Source organism: Ovis aries, chromosome 6 (assembly GCF_016772045.2).
Source record: "Ovis aries strain OAR_USU_Benz2616 breed Rambouillet chromosome 6, ARS-UI_Ramb_v3.0, whole genome shotgun sequence".
NCBI classification, from domain to species: domain Eukaryota; kingdom Metazoa; phylum Chordata; class Mammalia; order Artiodactyla; family Bovidae; genus Ovis; species Ovis aries.
In genome coordinates, this window is record NC_056059.1 from 97,194,986 (window position 1) to 97,208,983 (window position 13,998).

A 13,998-nucleotide genomic window follows, 5' to 3' on the forward strand; every position below is an offset into this window, starting at 1 on the left:
TTCAGAATGGACTGGTTGGATGTCCTTGCAGTCCAAGGGACTCTCAAGAGTCTTCTCCAAACCACAGTTCAAAAGCATCAGTTCTTTGGTGCTCAGCTTTCTTCACGATCCAACTCTCACATCCATACATGACCACAGGAAAAACCATAGCCTTGACTAGATGGACCTTTGTTGGCAAAGTAATGTCTCTGCTTTTGAATATGCTATCTAGGTTGGTCATAACTTTCCTTCCAAGGAGTAACCGCCTTTTAATTTCATGGCTGCAATCATCATCTGCAGTGATTTTGGAGCCAAAAAAAAAATAAAGTCAGCCACTGTTTCCACTGTTTCCCCAGCTATTTCCCATGAAGTGATGGGACCAGATGCTCAGTCATGTCCAGCTCTTTTGCGACCCCATGGACTGTGGCCCGCCAGGCTTCTCTGTCCGGGGGATTTCCCAGGCAAGAATGCTGGCATGCATTGCCATTTCCTTCTCCAAGGGATCTTCCCAACCCAGGGGTTGAATCCGAGTCTCCTGCCTCGGTAGGCAATTCTTTACCCCTGAGCCACCAGGGAAGCCCCAAACATTGGCTATCACAACATTATTTAGCCAATCTTTATAAGTCTATCTCTCCCCATTCCAATTCAACCAATATACCTATAACAGGCATCATTTTTAATATTCATATTCCTGCTTAAAACTTTGCAAAAAAAAATCAAGGACATCTAATTTAGTTCCAAAGGTTCTACTCTACCTCCAAAATCATATTCTCTCCAAATCACTTTGTAGAATCCTCTAATCCAAGCAAGCAAACCTCCTCACTGAGTCATGAACAATGTTTGTGTGCTCACTCTGTTGGGTCTGACTTTTTGTGACCCCAGTGAGCTGTAGCCCGCCAGTCTCCACTGTCCATCGCATTTTCCAGGCAAGAATATTGCAGTGGATCGCCATTTATGCCCTTACTCATGGGGTTCTGCTTGACAAGATACTTATTTAAAATTTCTGAGCCTCAATTTTGTCTTTTTTTAAAAAAAATATGGACCATTTTAAAGTTTTTATTGAATTTGTTATAACATTGCTTCTGTTTTTATGATTTTGTTCTTTGACCCTGAGGCATGTGGGATCCTAGCTTCCTGACCAGGGATGGAACTCACAGCCCCTGCATTGGAAGGTGAAGTCTTAACCACTGGACCACCAGGGAAGTCCTGAGTTTCAGTATCTTTAGGTGAAGATGAGGCCTATAATACTAGACAGGGTTTTGGTGAAGTTCAAATAAGAATAATTTATTAATCTTGGTCTGCATTCATAATGTTGTACCCCAACATTTGGCATCTACCCATCACACACTGAATGAATTCCATTATTGGTGCAACAAGTTTCTCTACAAAACCTGAATGTAATCTATTTGAAAGCAGTACTTCATTTAATTACTAATCAACTTGAGCTTCTTTTCTAAACTGAAGGATCTGATGGGATGAGATTTGCCAAGCCAGCCTTCATGGTTCTTTTCACGGCCTGGCACAAAGTAGACAATGATACACACTTGTCAATTGCTTTAGTTAGCGCTGAAAATGAATAAGGTAGAGGAGCAGAATCTGATCTCATCAGGCCAACTTTCCTACCAAAGAACAGCAACAAAAATACACAGTGATTGGTGCGAAAATATCTGTGAAGTGCTAGAAATTATTTGAAAAGCATTTGCCGCAAATAGCAAATTCCTACTCTGGGGGCTTTGAAATGATTTTCCAAATAGTGATTGGAAAGTCAACCTTTGCATTTTGCATTGTATACAATGCAAAAGGCAGACAGCTAGAGAAGCCACCAAATGTCATGAAAGACAAAGACATTTAGTGGGTCACAATGAGTGTTCAGCATGCGTGTGTGCTCAGTAACGTCCAACTCTTTGTTATTCTACAGACTGTATCCTGCTAGGCTCCTCTGTCCATGGGATTTCCCAGGCAAGAATACTGGAGTGGGTTGTCATTGCCTCCTCCAAGGGATCTTCCTGACCCAGGAACTGAACCTGTGTCCGCTGTGTCTCCTGCATTGGCAGGCAGATTCTTTACTGCTTGAACAGGCTCGAAGGAAGCCAGTTCAGCACACACTAATTTGAAGGTAGTCCAGACTCCCAAGGCTTTTGCTGTGTCATTCCCTCCTTTCCTGTCTCCTGCCTTTACCTAGAGAATTATGTGTGCAATATTATTTTAACCTGAAAAAAGAAAAGCAAGCCCTTAGTTATACTCTGTAACAGTCCTTTGGTCATAGAACTATGATTTATGGTTAGCAAATTTCAGTGAGCTCATTTTCCCCCAGATTACCCAACTTACCCTAATCAAACATCTTCTTTCCTTTCTTTTCTCCCTGGGGCCTCCAGCTGCCATCTCTCTTACACGGAGTCATTCCTCCTACACAAAGATGACACAGCCCACATTATTTATAACTACCCATTTTTGAAGCACAACTGTGCACCTTGTAAATGGGAATAATGTTCAGGGTGGCCAATAATTATAGGATTATCAAAACATTTAAAGTAACCTGAAGCAGACTTTTAGCCCAGTTGAAACCTTTATAGTGACTGATGAACTCTTGGTCTATGTAGAGGTTTCCTGAAGAGGTGAAGAGATACTGCAAAAATTCTAGAGCTGCTGATCACCTAACAAATTAGGCAGGGATTAATTTTTTAGTTGTCAACACTTATTCTTAGAAAAGATGTGACCAAAATGGCCACTTTCATATAATACAGGAGAGAGTATAAATTTGAAAAAACTCTTTTAGAAACAATTAGCGATATGTATCAAGAACCTCAAACTGTTCTTATCCTTTGATTCAGTAATTCTAGAACAGGCTTAAGGATATAAAGCTGAAATCCTGAAAAATGTTTCATGCAAAAGTTGCTCAGATGGGTGCAACTCTTTGCAACCCCATAGAACAGTTCATGGAATTCTCCAGGTCAGAATACTAGAGTGGGTAGCCTTTCCCTTCTCCAGGGGATCTTTCCAACTCAGGGATCAAATCCAGGTCTCCCGCATTACAGGTAGATTCTTTACCAGCTGAGCCACAAGGGAAGCACAAGAATACTGGAGTGGGTAGCCTATCCTTTTTCCAGCAGATAGTCCTGACCCAGCAATCAAACCCGGGTCTCCTGCATTGCAGACGGATTCTTTATCAACTGAGGTATCAGGGAATATAATTACTATAATATAAAAAAGGAAGACTTAAATGTCCAACATCATGGGATTCAGTATATAAATTAAGATAGCACATCAAACAAGTGGAAATTGCAATCACATCTCTCATTATGAAAGAGGGAGAAATGTCAGTTACAAAATAAATTTACTGTCATAGCTGACCAGAAATCCCAAAGGAAATTCAACTGTTTTGTTTGTTTGTTTCTGGGTCTAATGATACAGAGATTTGGTGGAATGAGATATGTCTCATTTCCCTCGTCTTTTCTCAAGCCCTATTATAAAGCAGACAACAAATATAAGTTTTCTCATTGCTTTAGTTGGTCACTTAAAATGAAAAAAAGCAGATAAGTAGAATCTCACCAGAGAAAGTCTACTGTTAAGGAAAAAAAAAAAAAAACCCAATACATGATGAGAGATAATACATTGAATGGTAGGGAGTCAAGATGAGCACCCATCATCTATTCATTTAATCCAACTCTTCATTCCTACAAGAACTTAACTCTAGACCCTGTGGCATCATGATGAAAAATATTACATCTTATCAAAACACTGTGAAGGATAACCTCTGCTAGCATTATTTTTAATTTTCATTATATTAAAAGATTGCCCTTCCCTTTGAAGTATTAGTTGACATTATGGCAGGCTCCCTCCTCTTCAGTTTAGTCTAAGAGTCTCAAGATTCTAGGAATGGAGACGTGGAGGTGGAGGGGAACCTCCCACTATAGATGCTTAAGTAATTCTTAAACTAAAAGGTGGAAAGGCAAGATAAAATGATAAATAGGAACATGTATGACTCTCTACCACTTTTGGTTTCTACTTTTCATTATGTTCCCCACATTTTCTACAAGAAGTAAGTGATGTTTTACAATTTAAAATTTTGAAGAATTTTAAAGGTGATATATTTTATGAATAATATCACTCTTAGCAGCAAAAGTTTAAATCAGGGGGCCGTCCTTGTTTCAACAAACTGTTAACTGCTACCTCTGCCAGGAGTGTGCTGGATAAAAAGGAAGAGGAGGTCATGGCCCATGTTCTCAAAGATGTCACACACATCTGAAGGAGAAAGAGAGTACCATGCAGTCAAGTGCTGGTCATGGGGGTAAATCTTGCAACCTAAGAATGTGGGGCGCACAGAAGGTGCACAAAGGAGTTATGAGTTCTGTCTGGAATCAGAGTGTAAAAAACAGAGGGCGTCACAGGAAAAGAAACACTCAGCTGAGCTTAGAAGAAAGTCTCCCTTCCCAATTTAGGGATGAATGATGGAAGAAAATTCCAAACAGAGAAAAGACCAGGGAATATGATCAGGCTGGGAACCCATGGAGTTATCCAATAATCAAGAAAAAGATGATGAAATGTAAGCCAATGACAGCTCCAGAAAGAATGGCAGGCAGGGAGGATGAAATGATCAAGCCAGAGGTAAATCATAGGGTTTAGGGATGGATTGGCTGTGGGAGGGAAAGGATAAGGACTGCAAAGTGACTCCAAGTTCTGTAATTCAGGAAAGACTAACTAAACCTAGTCCTAGAGTGAATTAAGGGGATAGTGAGGCCATTAACTAAGTCAAGAAAATAGGAGTGGGACTTCCCTGGTTGTGCAGTGGTTAGGAATCTTCCTTCCAATGCAGGGGATATGGGTTTGATCCCTGGTCAGGGAACTAAGATCCCACATGGTGGAGGCCACTAAGCCTGTGTACTTCAACTAGAGAGCCCGAGTGCCCTAATTACTGAGCCCTTGTGGGCTCATGCCCAAACTAGAGAATCCCCCATATGGGCAACTAGAGAAAGTCCACGAGCCACAATGAAGAAAGCCGTGAATCACAACAAAGACCCAGTGCAGACAAGATTTTTTAAAAGAAAAGAAAGAATTGGTTTGGTAGAAAGTGGGCACAGAATATAGGAACTTACTCTGAACATTTGGAGTTTGAGCTGCCTCTACAACTGACACCCACAGAGTAACGTCTAACACAGGAAAAGAAATGTGATGCTCGAGCCCAGGCCAAAGAGCAAGGGTTAGAGGATGACATCTCGGAGTAGAGGTTATTATTAAGGTAACAGGGAAAGGCAGGAGAAGAGAAACAGTCTCCTGACCATTCTCCGTCCCCACTCTCATTCTAACCTGTTCTCCATGTCATAGCCCTAGTGAGCTTCCAAAGTAGGAATCTTACTATTTAACCCTCCAGCTCAGAACTTTCAATGCACCCAATCTCAACAGCAGTCAGAGAAATGTCTTCTGAAAGGACAATGAGATTCTATTTTTTGCCTGGTGGACTGGAAAAAAAAATTAAAGATTGATAATATCCACTGCTGGTAAGCACATGGGGAAATGAGCACTCATATATTTCTGGTAGGAGTGCAAATTGCTATGATATTTTGGGACATCTATTACCATCTTAAAATCTCATGACTTTCGATCCAGAATTCTCACTTTTAAGAATCTTTCGGAAACAAAAGCAAAAATGCAAAAGGATAGATGTTCAAAAGTCTTAATTACTGCCTTGTTTATAAGAGTAAAAACTTAGAAACATCCATATGTAAGAATGTAATGTAATGTTCAAACAAACAAATATTAAATAGGAGTATGCAGCTGTTAAAAATTTATAACAATCTCTACTAATGTTTGAATCTGGATCTAGAATGATGCTTATGATAGATTAAGTGGTGAAAAAAGACACTACTATGTATAAAATAGATAGCTAATAAGGACCTACTATATATTACTGGGAATTCTACTCAGTACTCTGTAATGACTTATATGGGAAAAGAATCTTAAAAAGAGTGGGTATATGTATATGTATAACTTATTCACTCTGCTGTACAGCAGAAACTAAAACAACACTGAAAATCAGCTATACTCCAATAAAACAATTTTTTTTAATGAGCTACTAAGTTCTATACGATGATTCAATTTAAGAGAAAATGAAGACAAAGCGTGAAGCAACACCTCATATTAGCTAATATGAATACAGGTTTTACTTTTTACCAGGTTTTATTTTAAGTGCATTATGTGCTATTCGTTTCATACAACAATATCCTAAGGTATGTAAAAGATTGTGCTCAATCCCATTTTACAAATAAGGAAGCCAAGGCCAAAACAGATTTACCTGTGCAGGTCACATAGCTAGCAAGTGGTAGGCAGGCTTTACACCTGGGTGTCTGACTGAGAGTCTACACTCTTGACTCTGCACTATTCTATGATACAAGTTGTTAGAGAAGGAGAGGATTGGAGATTATTAATTTTTAAAATACCACTGTACTGTTGGACTTATTAAGAAATGTTATTACTATAATTTAAAGAAAGCTCAGTAGACACATCCGGGGAAAGACACTCTGAAAGCTCCCAACTGTCCTTACAGCAAAAGTTCAAAGTTCCTGCCTCGGCCTCTTCTTACAAACAGGGACATATAAGTTCATTTTCTAAAACACTGGGTAAGTATGTAAGTTCCCTACATACTAATGAGTTCTGTTCTTAGAGCAATTCCTAAGTCCAATTTGTTTATAAGTCCAGCAAAATTTGCCTAGGTACTTAACTCACACAATTAACTATATGGCACTGTACTGTAATAGGTTTATAATACTTTCCACACAAATAATAACATAAAAATACACACAAAAAAATTAAAGAAAACATTTTTTAATTCTACAGTATGGGACCTTGAAAAGCACAGTAGTCCAGTACATCAGCTGACATTGAGTCTGGCATTGAGTGAACTGGCAAGAAGAGCTACTGACTGGAGGAGGAAGGGGAGGTAGGAGATGGCAGAGCTGAAGGATTGTCAGCGATAGGAGATGCAGGGCAAGCTGCAATTCCACTCGCTCCTGACGTTGATGGAATGCGTGTTTGCATCTTTGAAAGTTCACATCTTGAAGGTTCATGTGTAGGTGACTTACTGCACAGGCCAAGGTCTAGCCAGCTGATGATCAAACTGCTTGCATGCCTTGGACATTCATTTTATACGAGGCAATGGCAATCCATGGTCATAACAGTCTTGAAAAACTTCTGAGGACCCAGTCTTGTGGAGGGAGGAGACATGGGGAGAGAGGAGCTGGGTTTAACAAGTTCACAGTTTACGCTTCAGAACTGGACGGCGCCTCAGAAAGCAGACCCATCATTAGCGAGCACGAAGCGGGTGCCTTGTCCGGCTGATAGGGAGCAGACTGAGTGCAACAAAGCTCTGGTGCCTTATGTGGCAGCTCCCAGCTGCTGAGGATGCGTCTCCTGTTCGCCGGGGGCCCACCGGCCCCTCAGGAGGCCATTCCCAGGCCCTCAGGCCCGCTGGGCTGTGGTCACCTGCAACCAGGGATGCAAGGATGGGACCCAAAACAAATACCCAGAATGCTCTGCCTCAGAGACCACCGGACTAGCCACCTCCTGGCAGTCAGGGCCAGCCTCAGCTCCACCGGCTCAGGAGATTTCCACCGTCAGGAAAAGAAGCCCCTCCCTCTCCTCTCTCCTCTCCCTCACTTGGCATCATTCTTCATCAGAGCACTAATCCCCTCCAGACTCAGCAGACTTCTCAGCTTCCCTCACCAATGCCACCTTCCCCTAGGGTCTCCATGTAGCCTCTGTAAATGACACCCACTTTAGCCATGTAAACAGGGCAGATGGGCCCCTTTAGGAAAACAGAGGTTCATTCAGATGGGAGCTTGCTTTGCTCCAAGGCACAAAGGAGGTGTGCAATGCCTCCCCATTAAATAGATGAACGTGCTGACTTCTACCATTTTGTCTCTGTTAAACCCCAGCAGAAGTCTCTCCCAGTTTTCCTGTTCCCCAATTCTGGCTTTCTCAGTTTGGGATATCCATATATATGGAGAGAGTTCATTACAACAAACTTTTCTTTTTCACTAACAATTCCTAATAATCAATAACTGAAATTGATCAATACTACTACTCTCACTCATGGGCATTGCAACATGGTTCACTTGAATGAGCAAGCAGTAGAATTTTATAACGTTCATAACACACAAATACACACAATTTAAGAATATATACATTTACTGAGAATCTTTAATCGAGTTTTGTTTTTTTTCTGTAGAGAGGCGAAGGCACTTTAAAAATTTAAAGACTTGTAGCTTAAAGAGAGAAGCGAGAATAATGCTAAATCCCTTTCAAGAAAACATGGGTTTCTCCCAGAGGTGACTCTCTTAGCAACAGCTATCCTGGCTACACAGAGACGAGAAGGAATAGCCCTTCAGGCAATTCCTATTAGAGAGAAAGAGAGGCATGTCCTGGGGCACCTGTCATCCTGCTTCTTCAGAAATCTGCAGCCCCAGGTTTTCTTCAGAGTGAATTTCTACCGCTTAATGTATTGGCTCCTTAATATACTGGTTTCTTTCTCTTTGGAATTTTCTGTTCATTTTCTGACTAGTAAGGTTTGGGGCCCTGAGTTCTGGTGTGGAGCAGCACTGTCCACCACCCTGCCCCACAGAAAGACAGACAGAGGCTTTGTGAGCTCACAGGGAATGACTTCCTCCACGGAGGCAGCATGCTAACCTAATGCTAAGACCTCTGGCTTGAAACCACTCATCACCTGAGATCCTCATGAAACCGATTCCCTGATAGGCATTCAACGAAAGTCAGAAAACGGAGACAGACTCTGATCTGGGGTTAGACGGTGTGCACGTGCGGCCCTGGAAGGACATCCTTGACTGAAGACTGAAAGGCAGTGTCCTGTGGGCCACAGCTGCAGGTGGGCAGCCCCTTTTGTTGAACAGGGAACAAAGAACTGCACAGGCATGCGGCTGACTTATCTGCCTCAACATGTAGAATGTTCCATCCATTCTGGAAGTAGATTGATGGGATAGATAAGCTCCTAAACATTATTTTTACAGGCTCATAAAAATATCAGCAGCATCACTTCCCTCTTGGTACTGCTGCCGGGTCAGCACCTTTGGTGGGCATGCAATGCCAGGGGGACCAAGGCCCTGCCTCTGATGTCTGTGTAGGTTGATTAGTTCTGTGGACATAAACTCTACCAACGATACTGGTCATCGGTGTCATAAATGCTGAGGGAAAGACTAGGGATGCTGCTGTTAAGCCACTTCAGTCGTGTCTGACTCTGTGCGACCCCAGAGATGGCAGCCCACCAGGCTCCCCCTTCCCTGGGATTCTCCAGGCAAGAACAATGGAGTGGGTTGCCATTTCCTTCTCCAATGGATGAAAGTGAAAAGGGAAAGTGAAGTCACTCAGTCATATCCAACTCCTAAAGACTAGGGATACATGGTTGTAAATCCATTACTGCTACCAAAAGATAATAGGTATCAGTTCAATTCAGTTCAGTTGTTCAGTCATGTTCGACTCTTTGCCACCCCATGGATTCTAGCATGTCAGGCTTCCCTGTCCATCATCAGATAGATCTATGCATGTTTACATCTATATATGTTTATATCTAGATATATCTATATGTGTTTATATCTATAATATATATGCATATGAATATGTGTGTATATATATATGTATATATGTGTGTGTATATATATGTATATATATGTGTGTGTATATATATATATATATATATATATATATATATATATATATCACTCGGGGCTTCTGCAGTGGCTCACCTGGAAAGAATCCACCTGCAATGTAAGAGAACCAGGAGATGTGGGTTCAATCCCTGGGCTGGGAAGACCCGCTGGAGGAGGAAATGGCAACCCCAGTATTCTTGCCTGGAAAATCCCATGGATGGAGGAGACTGGCGGGCTACAGTCCATGGGGTTGCAAAGAGTCGGACGTGACTGAGCACACATGCATATGTATCACTCAGAGCTTGACCTTCTACTGGGAAAAGTCAGATTTATAATCTTTATGCATGAAGGCTGCTGTTGCATAAATTCTGAGGATTGGGCTATCTGGCGACTCTGGATATCAACAATTCAAAACAAACAGTCAAATTTTCAAGTATTATTAAAAATGTTTCGTTTCCTGCTATGTGTGTTTTTTTGTTTGTTTCTTGGTTTCTCTTTGTTTCTTCAGATCCAGCTCAGTTTCTCTAGGCTCAGATTTCTCTCCTGACTTCCAGAACCATAAGCCACAGACTAATTGAACCTCTCCCTTGCAGATCCCAAAGACGCCTCGGTCTCCAAAATAAATTGTCCCAGCCCACACTCTTTCCCGGCCTCCCCAATCTGCTTGTCCTCTGTGTTCCCCACCACAGTGAGGCCATCATGGGGAGTGGTTTCTAAACCAGAAACCCAGTGTCAACCTTGGGCCCTCCCTTGAATGCACTTCTTTCATTCAATCGGTCAAGTATAGTGAAGCACAGAGTGGAGGCTAAGTGTTCAAAATCTGCCCCTACCACTTCCTAGCTGTGACTCCATGCCTCAGCTTCTGCATCTGAGAAATCCCATCATCATCATGATATCAACCACATAGGGTTGTTGTAAAGATTCAAGGAAATAATGAATGTATTGTGCTGAGAACAGGGCCTGACAAATGATGAGTGCTCAATAAACATTAGTTATTTATAAACTCTTGATTACATCCTTATTCACAGCATGTCTTTCACACACAGTTTCTTCCCTGTAACCTCACTACCATCTTCCACAGCCCCCACTCCCCCAAAACCAGTCTTGTTTTCTTCAGCTGTGCTCTGCTGCTGTTTTCACACTGCTGCCACAATGATTTCAGGCTCATCTCTGGGTGGGGAAATTGACTATTGCCTAGGCCCACGCTTAGGGAATGGAGGGCAAGCTTAAAAGTGAGCCGCAGGACTTCCCTCAAGGTACAGCGGAAGAGAATCCATCTGTCAAGGCCAGGGGTCATGGTTTGATCCCTGGTCCAAGAAGATTCCACATGCATCTAAGCCCGTGCACCACCACCCCTGAGCCTATTCTCTAGAGCCCGTGAGCCACAACTATTGAGCCTGCATGCTGCAACTACTAAAGCCCAAGGGCTCTAAAGACTGTGCTCTGCAACAAGAGAAGTCACCCACAATGAGAGGCCCTCTCACTGCAACTAGAGAGTAACCCCTGCTCATCACAACTAGAGATAGCCCACGTGCAGCAAGCAAGACCCAGAGCAGCCAAAAATAAATAAATGAATTTTAAAAAATAACTCTCTAAAAAAAGAGTGAGGCCCAAAAGCTTCATCTTTCTCTTTTTTTCCCTGAGTATCATTAAAATTCAATTTTGACAACTCTATCTTAAACTATATCCCAAGGGGTCCACAGAATACACCAATAGCACAGCCTTCCTTCAAGTGTATGTACCTAGCGCAGCGCTTATACTGGTAGACTTTCCCACAACCCCCATTCTCCTAGGGGGGCTGCCAGGTACTAAATGATGAACTAGCTGAGAGCAGAGTCTAAATCATTTATCTTTGTACTCCCCCAGCATAACTTAATGTCTGGCCAAGCAGGTCTTCAAAAAGTGCTTATAAAAGTGTTAGTCAAGTCGGGCCTGACTCTTTGCCATCCCATGGACTGTAGCCCACCAGGCTCCTCTGTCCATGGAGTTCTCCAGGCAAGAATACTGGAGTGGGCAGCCATTCCCTTCCCCAGGGAATCTTTCTGGCCCAGGGATCAAACCCAGGTCTCCTGCATTGCAGGCAGATTATTTGCCATCTGAGCTACCAGTTGAGTGGCCACTACTGTGTAGGTCCAGGCCAACTCAACAATATTTGACAACAGAGTAAGTCAGGCGAAAGGTGAAACCAGAAGCATTCTGTTTCCTAAACCCTCAGTACCCTAGCTCATTCACACATGTATCTGTGGAAGGACACTAATAATGGTATCTGCCTTCTAAACAATTGGTCATATTACCTGCTCCTTCCATCAGTGTTACAACATCCTAACCAGGAAGACTAGAGGAGGATTTGCTACAGTCCAGCAGTGAAAAGATTCTGAAAGCTGAGGAAAGCGGCCAATGCATTTACCCATCCGCTCAAATATTTGTTGAGGACCTAAGATGTGCCTGGCACCACACTCACGCTCACGGGGCCCCAGGACTTGTGCACTATACAACTCACTCCCTGGGGGCTCTTTATGTCCCGAGGGAAGGTATGGATTAAGGTTCAGTATTTGGAAACTCTGATTCCTCTCGATAAAAAATCAGTTTTCTTTGAAGGCAATTTTTCATGATTATTTCCTCTGACAGTTTGTTGATGATAACATGTCCCTTTCAGCTCATGTAGCGTTTCATATCTGAACAGTCTGACTTCTCTCCTTTAGTCCCACAAAGACACACTCGAATCTTTGTGAGCACCACAACTAGGTAATTAAGAAAAATGGAGTGCCAGACACCACAGAAAACGTTTCCACCTTTGGGGAGAAACCAGCTTGTTCTCTGTCCTGGAAAATCAGGTGTTCAAGGGAATAAAGCTCCAGTTTATGTTCTAGGTACTCAGCTATCATTGACTTGTGTGAACTTTGATGGGTTGACTGTCTCCTCTGGGCCTCGAGTCCCTTCTTTTAAATAGGTCATTGATATTTCCACCCCCAGACTTAGGTTCAACCCTGAGTGAGGAAGATCCCCTGGAGAAGGAGACGGCAACCCACTCCAGTATTCTTGCCTGGAAAATCCCATGGACAGAGGAGCCCGGTCGGCTCTAGTCCATGGGGTCGCAAAAAGTTGGACACGACTTAGCAACTAAACCACAACATGTGCTCTTTTAAGACTGATCACCAGCAGCAGAGAGAAGATTTGGGCCTCGGTGTAGAAATGCATAGGAGTTTGAATGGACCCAAAGATTGTGGAAGAAAAAAAACGGCTTTTTTTTCTTTCTTTTTAAATTAATTTGTATTGGAGTATAGTTGGTTTACAGTGTTGTGTTAATTTCTGCCTTACAGCAGAGTGAATCAGTTACATATATACATATATCCACTCTTTTTAAGATTCTTTTCCCATATCGGTCATTACAGAGTATTGAGCAGCATTTCCTATGCTGTACACGCATGCTCAGTGGCTCAGTCGTGTCCAGCTCTTTGCCACCCCATGGACTGTGGCTCTCCAGGCTCCCCTGTTCATGAGATTCTCTAGACAAGAATATTGCAGTGGGTTGCCATTTTCTCCTCCAGGGGATCTTCCTGATCCAGGGATCAACACACATCTTCTATGGCTCCTGCCTGGCAGCTAGATTCTTTACCACTGAGCCATCTGGGAAGGCCCTCCTGTGCTTTACAGTAGGTCCTTATTAGTTATCTATTTTATACATAGTAGTGTGTATATGTCAATCCCAAGATGTTTTCTTAAAGATCTCTTGGTTTTCTGTAGGGAAGGAAAGTTTCTCCTCTTCTCTTCTTGCATTCATCTCTCTTGTCCCAAATTCTAAGTATTTCATCTAAAACACTTGGAGTAGCCCCACCACCATAACCCACATACATTCAATTATTAGTCATTCACTGCCTCAAGTATTTTGCCATGGAATGGCAGCATCCATGGAACTCCTATACTCCACAGAGTTTCACTGGCTATTTCATGGCAGTTCTGAAGAGTTGTCACACTTGACGATGAGTTTCATAGTCCTCTTTTACAATAATACAAGTGTTCAAATTTTTTGATGTTTTCTATAATACAAGAGATTTTAAATCCTGGTAGGTATCTAGAAGATACTTTTTCAAAACAATCAATCTACTAATTAACTTTCCAAAGATTTCTCTTTTTTCTTTTCAATCTGCCCCTCCACGAGAGAGTAGTATTTTAGCAATGAATTTAAAAGTTTTTTTTTTTTAAGAAAGAGAACATTTTGAAAACAGATATCTAGAAATATTTCCATGATTACATGGTTTTGTTGTCTGAAAACACCATGTCCCACCTAAAATATTCTTTTATCTGCTCTCTTTAAAGACTTGCATCTACTTTCAAATCTTCCCAATAAAGACATTCAGCAGGGTTT

At 42.1% G+C, this 13,998-nt stretch overlaps 1 protein-coding gene across 2 annotated transcripts in view; it reads right to left on the bottom strand.

Moving 5' to 3' along the window:
* Positions 1-13,998, bottom strand: part of RASGEF1B (RasGEF domain family member 1B) — a 664,872-nt gene that overhangs the window by 274,443 nt on the left and 376,431 nt on the right. Inside the window, exon 2 of one of the 2 annotated variants that reach the window (XM_060417304.1) lies at positions 2,308-2,385. The exons of the other annotated variant lie outside the window; for it this stretch is intronic. Coding sequence (XP_060273287.1) covers positions 2,308-2,361 — 54 coding nt within the window. The 5' untranslated portion in view covers positions 2,362-2,385. The remainder of the gene's footprint in view (positions 1-2,307; positions 2,386-13,998) is intronic. 2 annotated transcript variants of the gene reach the window in all.